This window comes from Melanotaenia boesemani, chromosome 22 (genome assembly GCF_017639745.1).
Source record: "Melanotaenia boesemani isolate fMelBoe1 chromosome 22, fMelBoe1.pri, whole genome shotgun sequence".
Classification (NCBI taxonomy): Eukaryota; Metazoa; Chordata; class Actinopteri; order Atheriniformes; family Melanotaeniidae; genus Melanotaenia; species Melanotaenia boesemani.
The window spans coordinates 22382739-22395370 of NC_055703.1; the positions used below are offsets into that span (position 1 = coordinate 22382739).

General features: G+C 37.2%; 1 protein-coding gene across 1 annotated transcript; it reads left to right on the forward strand.

Annotated features, from left to right (window-relative positions):
• The first annotated feature begins 280 nt into the window (after nucleotides 1-280).
• Nucleotides 281-8092, forward strand: LOC121633268. Its single transcript, XM_041975139.1, has 6 exons — nucleotides 281-369; nucleotides 511-780; nucleotides 951-1109; nucleotides 5748-5837; nucleotides 5947-5975; nucleotides 7623-8092. Coding segments are annotated over exons 1-6 (627 nt in total). The 5' UTR covers nucleotides 281-368; the 3' UTR covers nucleotides 7701-8092.
• The last annotated feature ends 4540 nt before the right edge of the window (nucleotides 8093-12632 follow it).

Genomic DNA, 12632 nt, shown 5'->3' on the forward strand with positions numbered 1-12632 from the left:
TTTATATTCAACTGTTTAATTTTCACAATTTAATTTTCTCACCAGCAGCAGCTGAACAACATTCATCCTCCTTCACTGTCAGAGTTGGTGATGAAGTCACTTTGTCTTGTGGAAATGTGATACATGATCAGAGTAACTGTGAAAGTACGACCTGGATACTCAGTAAAAACAAAGCAGTAACGCTGTTTGAACATGGACAAATTCACAGAGAAGCAGCAACTAAAACAGACAGACTGAGTGTTACAGCGAACTGTTCTCTGTTTATAAAGAAGGTCACAGACGAGGATGCTGGTCTTTACTCCTGCAGACAGTTTGTATCAGGACAACAACAAGGACCAGACTCTCATGTTGATCTGTCTGTTATTACCAGTGAGTATTTACATCATGATGTTTTCAGCTAAAACTGTCTTGTTAGAACAACAGACCGAAATATCACAATAATTATGATCACAGTGATGAAGTTATTTTCCTCTTGTTGTCTTTCTCTCACAACATCTCCATCTTCACCAGTGACTGAACAGAAGAACAAAGATAAAGTCACTTTGTTCTGCTCTGTGTTGGGCGATGGAAACTGTAGACACACAGTGGAGTGGCTGTATGAGGGTAAAGAGAAAATTTACCCTCATACATCTTCCTGCTCTGCCAATGTGACATTTACACCATCACACCTGAATAAGAAGTCAAAGTTTAAGAAGTTTTTAAAGTGTAAAGTGACAGATGTTTACACTAAGAAAATGCAGCTGTTTCCCTTCATCCCTCAGTCCTCAGGTGAGAAAACAGGTGAGAACATCATGAAATCTTTGGAATCATCTGAAAATGAAAACATTAGTTTATTTTAAAGAATTGAAGCTTCAATTTCCCACCTATTTTCTAACTTTTCATAAAGATTTTAAATATGGAGTTTGGTCTTGATGAACACTGTTGTTACATCTTGTTACTGTGTTTATCAGACGGAGAAAAAACATCATCAAGGACATTAACTACCACAACAACGTCAGAGACACTGAAATCATTGACTGCATGTAAAACAACATCAGCAAAACAAACTAAAGAGACATCAGTGGACAGACAAACACCTACAAACAACAACAATCCATCACAACAAGCAGGTAGAGACTGAATCTCTCATCTTCTGCAGTGTGAATGTCAGACTGACTCTTGGCTGCTGGTGGAGATTTTCTCTGCTTCAGTCAGTGTGTCTCAGTCTGAAACTTGTTGTTGTTCAGAACCTCTGACTGTGTTTAATGTTTTAATTTCTTTTTTCCAGGTTCATCATGGTGGTCTGTGACTGTTTCTGTGGGTTCAGCAGTTCTCTTAATAACAGCTGTGGTGATCATTATATGGAAGAAAACTAAAGGTGAGAATTTCGATCAGTTTAATTTTTGTATGTAAAATGGTTTAAATTGAACATGTCGAATTTAATTAATTGAATTAATTTAATCCAATTTAATTAATTTAATTTCTTCTGTTCAATACATTGAGCTCAATTATCTGTTAAGTGTGAAAGTAAATGATAATTTGATCATAAATAAAACTGAGGAAGATTCACAAAAATAAAGTTATGTATAAATGCAGCTTTCTCTGAAAGTGAATTCAAGAAAAATAGAAACAATCAAAACTTATATCAAAGTATTTAGATGATTTTAACTTTGTCTTTTCAGGAAATAAAAAGAAGGAAGGAAACACTGTGAGTTTAAAAACTTCTATCAATGAACTTGTCATTTGTATGGTAAATTAATGGCCATCTCACAAGCTATGATCATTAAAAGATAGAAATTAATTATACACACACACACACACATATATATATATCTATATATATATGTATAGATATATATATATACTGAGCAGTCTTTACGTTCTATTATGTGAACAGGCTGGTCCTGAAGATGCTGTTGTCTATGCGACTGTCAGCCACACCAAGAAGACCCCTAAAAAGAGTCGGGTGAGTGGTTCGATGCATTTTATTGGTAGTGATGCAGCTAAAGAATGGCAAAAGAAATCTGAATGCCAAAATTTGTGTTGTGATGTTTCTTTATAGGCTCCTGACACTGTGATATACAGCAGTGTGAGAGCTTCTTCCTCTGCAGGAGCTTCTAACTGATCTAAACGACTCCAGTGCTGCAAATAATAAACCCGCAAAATAAGAGATTAATAATTAAATACGTACCCTTCATTAGGTGGTTCATAGACTTTATATATGCACGCATAGGCAAGCAGAGCAATATTAAGTGCTTTTAAAAGCTTTACAGCGTTTGTTTATGACAAAGTTGCATCATTCCCACCATGAGCAGTCAGTGTGAAATGAGCTTTTAAACCATCTTAGGGGAAGATTATAGGGAGCAACTGCAGATTACCAGTTACAGTATTAGCTTTATGAGGCATAGCTGAGGTGGAATATGGGAAAGAGGAGAGAACATAATGTACATAATACTTTGTATACTTTTTTGTAACATGTTTTTATATTTTCTATATTTCCTATTAAACTTTTACACTTGTCTAATCCCATTCATCTCTTGATTAACCGAAATATGTTTATTAAATCTGATTGTAAACATATTTTCTATGGTTCATTGTATATAATGACCCCCCACAGGACCATTATTGCCTTTAACTGAATTGTTCGACACCTTTTAAGGGAGTTGACAGTTGTGGTTTTAAGTTTAATGTTACAAAAGTAAACCAGCAAACATCCCTGCTGCAGCTGTTCTCGTGTACATATAAATATAGCAGCCACCTGAAACTAACACCTCTTTAACCACTGATGCTCCATGATATCATCCTTTTTGTTCAGGGTCGCTGGTTTTCAAACGGAAAAAAAAAAAAAAAAAAAAGATGTTAGAAATGTTTATCATTGTTTTTGTCTTACAACCAAGAAAATAAAATTTATTCTTATTTCATTTATGTGTACGTGTAAAAGGGTTTATTCTTCTTCCACTAGTCTGAGATGCACAATGAAAAAGGTTAATTTGCTCATTGACACATGTTAAGCTGTGAATAGAAGCACAATAACACCTATGACATGCTCCTCATGTCATCATAGCTTAACGAAACCTACTAAATGTTTTTGCTTAATGAACGAATAATAAAAAATAAAAAATGAATAAAAATGAAAAAAAGTTGTTTTAATTATGAAAGAAGAATTAATTGCAAAGGAAATCATCTAAAAGACCTTCTAATTTTTCATGTTTTGTTCCATAAGTTATATTTTCATCTGTTGCTGCTGATTAATCCTCCATGTCTGAGATATCGTCTCTAAAGGAGCTGAGGAGGATCAAGGCGAACAAAGCTGCTGGACCAGACTGCATGAGCTCCAGGCTCTTTAAGTCCTGCGTAGATGAACTTTGTGGAGTTATGGGGCATGTCTTCAACCTGAGCCTCAAGCTGAAGGTGGTACCACAGCTCCGGAAGGCCTCCTGTGTGGTATCAGTGCCAAAGACATCTTACGTCAGAGAACTCACTGGCTACAGGCAGGTGGATCTCACACCCCATCTAATGAAGACACTGGAGAGACTGATCCTGGGAAACTGCTGCTCCATGGTGGGACCCTCCATGGATCCACTGCAGTTCGCCTACCGGCCTGATATCCAGTTGGTGCTCTTGAAATCCAAAATAGAGAGGGCCGGGCTGGATCGTCATCTGGCAGAGTGGATTCTGTGCTGTCTGACAAATTGGTCCCAGGTAGTGAGAGCCCAGGACTTTGTGTCTGACCTGCTGGCTTGTGGCGTAGGTGTCCCCCACGGGTCAGTCTTGATCCCGTTGCTCTGCTCCAGTTATGACACATTATCAGTAAAACATTCTAAGTAAAACACTTCTCCTAGACGACTCAGAAGAAAATGACATCAGTTTACTAATTTATTAATAAACACATTCAAAATAGAAGAGCTGCATGAAGGTAAAAGTTTATCTGTACCAGCAATCTTCACACATGCAGCTTCCTCTGTTCTTTGCTGAACTGTCCACTGTCATCTTCAGTGGAAAACAAAGCAGATTAAAGATTTACTAAAATACATTTAACATGCATTAAAAGTTAAAAAGTTTTATTTAGATTTTTAAATAAATAAAGAAATAGGAGGTAAACAACTCAATTAATTCAACAAGGAACAGAGGTGATAAAACACAGAGTGAAGTCACTATCAGGAAGTGACGCCTCACAAACCAGAAGAAGCTCATAATATATTTCTGTTTAAGAAACCACTTTTAGAGACTCGGTCATTTGTGAAGGAGACAACAAGAGAGACAGAAGCACAATGGTTCCACTCAGTTGGATTAAAATGTATTTATTTCTGATTCTGATGCTTCAGTTTACAGGTAAGGAAACATATTTAACATGTTAAATAAATTATTTAAACCAGTTTTAAAGATTTACTAATGTAGCTTCATTAAGTTTTCCTCCTCTAACACAGACATGTTTTATCTGTAACTTGGTTACAAACTTTTATTAATTGTAAAATAATCCTCCCATTAACAAGAAACATGACAGACATTTATATTCAACTGTTTAATTTTCACAATTTAATTTTCTCACCAGCAGCAGCTGAACAACATTCAGCCAACTTCACTGTCAGAGTTGGTGATGAAGTCACTTTGTCTTGTGGAAATGTGATACATGATCAGAGTAACTGTGAAAGTACGACCTGGATGCTCAGTAAAAACAAAGCAGTAACGCTGTTTGAACATGGACAGATTCACAGAGAAGCAGCAACTAAATCAGACAGACTGAGTCTTACAGCGAACTGTTCTCTGGTTATAAAGAAGGTCACAGACGAGGATGCTGGTCTTTACACCTGCAGACAGTTTGTATCAGGACAACAACAAGGACCAGACTCTCATGTTGATCTGTTTGTTATTACCAGTGAGTATTTACATCATGATGTTTTCAGCTCAAACTGTCTTGTTAGAACAACAGACTGAAATATCACAATAATTATGATCACAGTGATGAAGTTATTTTCCTCTTGTTGTCTTTCTCTCACAACATCTCCATCTTCACCAGTAACTGAACAGAAGAACAAAGATAAAGTCACTTTGTTCTGCTCTGTGTTGGGCGATGGAAACTGTAGACACACAGTGGAGTGGCTGTATGAGGGTAAAGAGAAAATTTACCCTCATTCATCTTTCTGCTCTGCCAATGTCACATTTACTCCGTCTCACCTGAGTCAGTTGTCAGACCTTACAAAGTTATTAAAGTGTAAAGTGACTGATTTTTTCACTAAGAAAATGCAGCTGTTTTCCTTCATCCGCCAGTCCTCAGGTGAGGAAACAGGTCAGAACATCATGAAATGTTTATAATCATCAATATGTTTTTCTGCAGAAAATAAAGTTAATTTTCAATTTCACCTTTCTCGACACTTTGCATGTCTAGAACATGTTGTCTTAATACAAACTGTATTTCTTGTTATTGTTTGCTCAGATAAAAGATTTACAACATCAACACAGGCAATAACCATAACAACAACAAGGTCAACAACAACAAAGTCAGAGACAGCAACATCATCGACTGTTAGTGAAACAACTTCAGCACCACAAACTAAAAGGACATCTGTGGACAGACAAACACCTACAAACAACAACAATCCATCACAACAAGCAGGTAGAGACTGAATCTCTCATCTTCTGCAGTGTGAATGTCAGACTGACTCTTGGCTGCTGGTGGAGATTTTCTCTGCTTCAGTCAGTGTGTCTCAGTCTGAAACTGCCTTCTTGTTCAGAACCAGCTGCTGGTTTGATGTTATTTATCTTTACAGGTTCATCATGGCGGTATATTATCGTATCTGTGGTTTTAGCAGCTCTGTTAACATCTGTTGTTGTAGTCAACATCTGGACAAAAACTAAAGGTGAAAAATACTCAAATGAAACTTTTAGTCATAAAATGTTCTGATAAAGTTCAGGCTTTTTTCACCATCATATCTAAAGAATCTTTATTTTGTCTTTTTGTTTTTTCAGGAAACAAAACAAAGACTGAAGTAAACACGGTGAGTTTAAACATTGAATATTCAAGTTTTGAATTTATGACTAAAGATTCAGAAGAAGACGACAAACAAGGAAACACTGTGCTGATTAAGTTGTGCTGACTTTAAAGAAACAATGTTGAACTATTAGTGACATCTAGTGGTTAAGTTTAAAATGACATCCATCTCAAATGCTGTCACACTATCCAGTGTTTCCAGATCCAAACGCAGTAAGAAACATAGGTGTACTGTTCTGCAGGAGAACCAGGACTTTCCCCAGTGAGCTGCTGGACAATTAGAGCAATAAACCCCAAAGTATTAATCTGGGAAGAAAAAATTACACTTTAAATATTTAAATATTTAGTCAAGTGGAACAGAGTTTAAGGTTACTGGTCCAGACAGGGGTGGGATGTGAGGATGTTACATCATTCTCTGTATCACACCTCATGACCAGTTAACTTCAATTGTTTGTCCCTGTTATTTATTATATATGTAACACATCTATTGTTGCGTTGTTGATGGGTGTTACAAGTCCGTAGATGGATGTGGGAAACTCAGCACACGGAGAGGGATCAACTCTGCAGGACAGGTGTTTATTTCTCTTCCAACGCTCAAGAGAGCACTTCAATTCTAAAACGTCTCTCTGGGACCAACGGTCCACACATATCCTTCCGCCCAGGAAAAATAGTACATTTCATATATACATGACATCAATTAATCCCACAGAACCTGAGGAAACACAAATCACACTACATATATATATGTTGGCTGATTTCTGGATCGTGCGTCAGCTGACTCTTCCTCGGTCAGAAGGATAGACGGACTCCAGTAGAATGGTTCAGTTGCATTTAATGCAGAAGGTTCAGTAGTTGGGTGTGTGTGGTTATCTGGAACAGAGAAACAAGTAGGTACCTTAATAAAAAGCAGTACCACATCAATACAAAGGATTTGACCTGCAGTAACACTGAATACCCTAGAGGGAGCTCTAACGACACAAATGAAATGCCATGGAAAACCACCACAGGTTAAATACACCAAACAAATAAAGGTAACAGTTGAAATACCTTTACAAACATACAGCAATGCTTGACACCACATTAAAAAATGATTTATAAGTGCACATGTAGTGCAGCCGCGGACTGTAGCAAGAACGAGTGGCTATCCAGATTATTAGAATGACTAAAGAATAAACACACTCCTGTAAACCTGTACTCACATGAGTAAGAACGCACACAGAACTCAAACACACAGAAGTAACTCAGTACAGTCCCTGTTAGTCCACAGACTTTTAACAGGCCCAGTTCTTTTCTAATAGCTCTGTCTCATAATCAGAAACTCCAGAACAGAACTCAGATGGAGTGGAGACGCTTGAACAATGAGGGTTAAAAAATAAAATAAATTTAAAAATTAAAAAAAACAAAACACCATGAAGGTGGTGCTGAAATTTTTTGGAAAAGAGCAAAAGCTTTGGAGGCAGGTGCATTGAAGTACCTGAAAATAAACTTTTATTTAGCTGCTGTTGCAGTGGTAGACTGGTTTAAATCTCACTGGAGCATTTTTCCAAATCAGTAGTTCACATACGGCGTACTGGATAGAACGATTAAGCAAAATCAGTGTGTATTACTTATTAAATTAAGAGGTTTACATCATATGATATGTTGTTTTACACAGGTGGGCAGTGATGATGATGAAGATACAGTGAGGTATGAAAACATTGGGGAACCTTCTGTTTCTCTCAGACTCCACTGACAACAGAAATGAGTCCACAGCTGTTAAAGTTCATCTCAACACCTTTTGCACCTGAAGACAACAACAGAATCACATCGTGTTCGTGTGACCTGAGATTTATATTTAAATCCAAATCTCTGGATAGAAGTTCAGGTTTTAATATCTTCTCATATCAAGAGACAAATTGTTTTTATTTTTTTCTTTGTTTTGTATTTTCTGCACCATCTCTAAAATGTTTTCCTGTTTTTTAATATTAATTTAAATTAGAATTCAGGAGCTGAGTGTTTTCATGGTTTGTGGGATTTGTTGTGATCTTTGTGTTTTAGTTTCTTAAACTAATGTTCTGTTAATTTCTCCCTGTTTTTCCAGGTTAGCTTTAGCTGTTAACTTCCTCCTCTCTGTGCTCAGTTTGTCCTCCGTTCTGTCTCTGATTAACTTTTTTTTATTCAGTAGAATCTGTTTCTCTGTTAACTCCACTTAGTTTCCTTCTCTGTCACACACCGGAGGCCTGTACTACGAAGTGTGATTAACATGCCCCGGATATTCCTCTGTTACCAGGGTTAACTTACCCAGACATTCAGGATCTGGATAAGAGGTACGACGAAGCTGGTTACTAACTCAGTAATACAACCCAGGGTTTTCCACTAGTGACGCGTCACCAGCACTTTGAGTTTGTGTTGCAGGTGCCGTCTGGTGATCAGTGGTAGGAGCCACACCTGGACCCGGTGTGTTCTGCCACTTAGTTAAGATCTTCACCAGCCGAAGCTCAGGCGTCTCCCAGGCTTGGGCTGGCTCTGTTAATGCATAAATTCATCAATTATACAATATTAATTCATCAGAGAATATAAACGAACATCATTCTGATCACTTAATTTCACTTTATTACCACCCAGATGTTTCAGGCAGAGCGCTTCCTCAGTTCCTTCCTTTCCTTCATATTTTCCATTCAGATCTTTGGAGGCTCAGCACCCTGTATGAGCACGTTTTGTGTTGGAATATTAATTCCTCACTGTGACGGCATGAGTAGTTGTTTGTTACATAAATTCATGGTTCTGCAGTTCTGCCATGTGTGAGCATCATTATTAATTTCATTATTTTAGATGCAGCCCTAGTGGAGACAAACAGACTTGGGACCAATTCAAGAACAAGTACAAAAACATACTTCATAGCTGTCAGTGACAAGGATTTATTTCTCTCCTGAGCACTCCTCTCACGATCCACGCATCAACATTGACGGGATCTTTTAAGCATGGGCGGCCATTTTCCAGGAGAACTTGGTCAGGAGTTGATGCTTTCATACTCGTTGATCTCTTATCCAGAACATAACTTGCTCCAGACCAGGTTATCCTTTCAGCGCAAGTTACCATGGTGATTTACCCCAGTTAGAAGTTAACCAGCGTGGTAGTATGTAAAACCCCGGGTTTACCCCAAAGTTACCTTGAGAGAAAATCCAACATCGTAATACAGGCCTCTGGTCTTTGTTAACAGATTACAACACACCTCTTCTGTGTTTCTCATTATCTTTTCTCTCAGTTTAAAGTCCAATCAGGTTATTTTGTGCTTTTCTAGGCTGTTGCCATTTCAACTGGTTTCTGTGCATCATCTTCATTGTTATTTGGAATTTTTTGATACCTGTAGATAATTGTTAGATTTCCTGCCACAGCAGTTCTTTTCATTTATTTCATTTATTTTTGTTGTAAATATGCACATCAAAGTTGTTTGTTGATGATCTGCAGCCTCCTGCTGGCTGGTTCTATGTTTGGAGAAAAATCTTTTATTGGCATTTGAATTTTATTAAAATCTGAAATCTGAAATGTTAAACACAATTTATTCAGAACCTGGTTGTAACTCCATGATGCCACTTGTGTGTTTTCACCTCTACTTTGTTTTTTTTCTGTTTTTAGTTACATATTTCCTGCTGGGACAGGACTTTGGTTTCTCTAAGATAAAATGTTTAGTTGTATTTAGTCCTGTGCTTGGATCCTCTTCATGCCATGGACTGACAAAACATCTCTTGATAAAATGTGAAGCTTGGTTGTTTCTCTCCTGTGTTAATATGTGACAGAAGTCAGCCTGTGTCAGATCCAGAGGTAAAGTGGTATTTTAAAACTGTAACATAAAGTCTCCAGCAGAGGGCGGTAGAGCTGTTTATCTATGCAAAGAAGCACACTGCTTCCTCCAATACATGCAGGGTTGGAGGAATGTTTGTATGTGCATCTCTAACTAATGTTCTCCTTCTCATGACTTTTACATTTCGTGCTTTAAAATAAGGAGCTAAAAATGTCTGGATATATCTTGACGGACAACAGAAAGTTCAATATCACTTTTCTTCCACTGAATGAATTTCATTTCACCAGTGAAGCTATAAAATTATATTTTTTCTTCTGTAAAAGTTTCTCTAAATCATAAGTTTTAATTATCAAAAAACAGAAAAAGAAGAAAAGCACTAGAACTCTGCTGCTGTTCCCACATGAACACAAGTTTAGCTGCCAACAGAAACAAACACCACTTTAACCACTGATAGACCAACATGATGTTTTACATGACATCATACTTTAAAGCCACCTGGTGAGTTTGTTCAGTTTGGATAAAAGAACACGAAAGTTTTTCTAAATGAGGAAAAAATAGATATATATGTTCTATTAAGCTAAATGTGAAAGCACTTAAAAACTAGATTCAGTTTTATGGTTCATTTTCATGTTTTCTACAAATATATCTGTTGGTGCTGGTTCCTCCTTCACTTCTCTAAAGCTCTTCTCATGCTCGAGGACGAGTTGGCTCACTGGATCTATATGACTGAAGGGGAGCAGCACCAGCTCAACCAGGTCATCTTGTTTACCCATGTGGTGAAATATGTGAAAAACGTAGTTTTCACACTTATACGAGTTGTCCTGCCAACCGAAACCAACACCTCAATGACCACCGATGCACCAACATGATGTGTTACATGACATCATACATTAAAGCCCACTGGTTAGTATCGTTCACCTCAGTAGGAAAAAAATAACATGCAGTTATTCTCAGGAAGGATCGAAGAGCAGGGCAATATAAAGACACTGAGCATAAATGTTACATTTTAAAAGATTTTTACTCCTTAAATTTCATTTCATGAAGTTTAGAAAAGTCACCAGATTATCAATAAATACTTTTACATGACAAAGGTGTGAAAAAACACAGTGATGTCATTATGAAAAAAGTGACATCTGAAAACTGCTCAGACCACGTGATGCATTTCCTTGTTTGAAGAAACCAGTTTGCAGATTGGGTTATTTGTGAACCAGAGAGCTAGAGCAGACGACAAGAGAGAAACGGAAGAACAATGGTCGCATTCAGATGGATTAAAATGTCTTTATTACTGATACTGATGCTCGAGTTTACAGGTAAGAACACACATAAATATGGTTCAATTAAAATAAGCTTCACATTTAGTTTTAACTTGATAACATTTGTTGATTTTTTGAAAGTTAAACACAAACTTCTGTTGTTTTTGACTCATTTTACCAACTGTGAAGATCACAAGTATTTGCTTTTGTAATTCTGTTTTTAACATTAATATTTATTACCAACAGCAGCAAATGGACAAGATTTTTCATTCATCGCTGTCAGAGTTGGTGATGAAGTCACTTTTCCATGTGAAAATGTGACACATGATCAGAGTAACTGTGAAAGTACAACCTGGATCTTCAGTCACAGAACAAATGCAGAATTAAAAATATTTTTTGAACATGGACAGATTAACAAAGAAGCAGCATCTAAATCAGACAGACTGAGTGTTACAGCGAACTGTTCTCTGGTTATAAAGAAGGTCAAAGATGAGGATGTTGGTCTTTACACCTGCAGACAGTTTGAATCAGGACAAAAACAAGGACCAGACTCTCATGTTCATATGTCTGTTATTACCAGTGAGTATTTACATCATGTTTTCAGCTCAAACTGTCTTGTTAGAACAACAGACTGAAATATCACAATAATTATGATCACAGTGATGAAGTTATTTTCCCCTTGTTGTCTTTCTCTCACATCTCCATCTTCACCAGTGACTGAACAGAAGGACAAAGATAAAGTCACTTTGTTCTGCTCTGTGTTGGACGATGGAAACTGTACTCACACAGTACAGTGGCTGTATGAGAGTAAAGAGAAAATATCTTCAGATATGGAGACATCATCACCTTCCTGTTTTGCCAATGTGACATTTACATCATCAAACTCGTGTCAGAATTCAAAGTTTTATGAGTTATTAAAGTGTAAAGTGAGAGATGGTTACACTGGGAAAATGCAGCTGTTTCCCTTCATCCATCAGTACTCAGGTGAGAAAACAGTAACGACAAGAACTGATTTTAATTTATATGAAAACACTTGTACTCATTTAAAATTTAAACAGCAGACCTGTTTGTGATAAAACAATAACATGGAGCTTCTAATTACTGCAGTTTGTTACAGCATTTTATTTTTTGCAGATGATGTAAACATGACAACAAGGAAAATGATAAAAACAACAACCAAGTCATCAACCACAACAAAACCTACAACAGTTAAAACAGCAACAACTACAGGAAATAAATGGCCGACATCTGTGAAGATAAACTCAAGTACAAATAACAAACCAACAAAACAACAAGGTTTTACTGAGTCTCTATTTTTTAATGTTTGATGTCTGAATTAATGTATTTAATAGAATAAACTTAGTAGACAGGCTGCACGGTGGTGGTGTGGTGGTTAGCACCACAGCCTCACAGCAGGAAGGTCACTGGTTCGAGCCTCAGCTGGGGGAGGTTCGAACCTGGTGGGTGGTGGCCTTTCTGTGTGGAGTTTGCATGTTTTCCCCGTGTATGTAAGTGTGAATCTCTCCAGGTTCTCTGGCTCCCTCCCACCTTCCAAAGACATGCATGATAGGTTAATTGGTTGTTCTAAATTCTCCCTAGGAGAGAGTGTGTGTGTGAATGGTTGTTTGTC

Excerpts from the sequence above, each read along its gene's own strand:
- LOC121633268 (XM_041975139.1), top strand. Across the intron at positions 781-950 it reads GTCCTCAGGTGAGAAAACAG|ACGGAGAAAAAACATCATCA; the intron begins GTGAGAACATCA and ends TGTGTTTATCAG. Across the intron at positions 1,110-5,747 it reads CAATCCATCACAACAAGCAG|GTTCATCATGGCGGTATATT; the intron begins GTAGAGACTGAA and ends TTATCTTTACAG.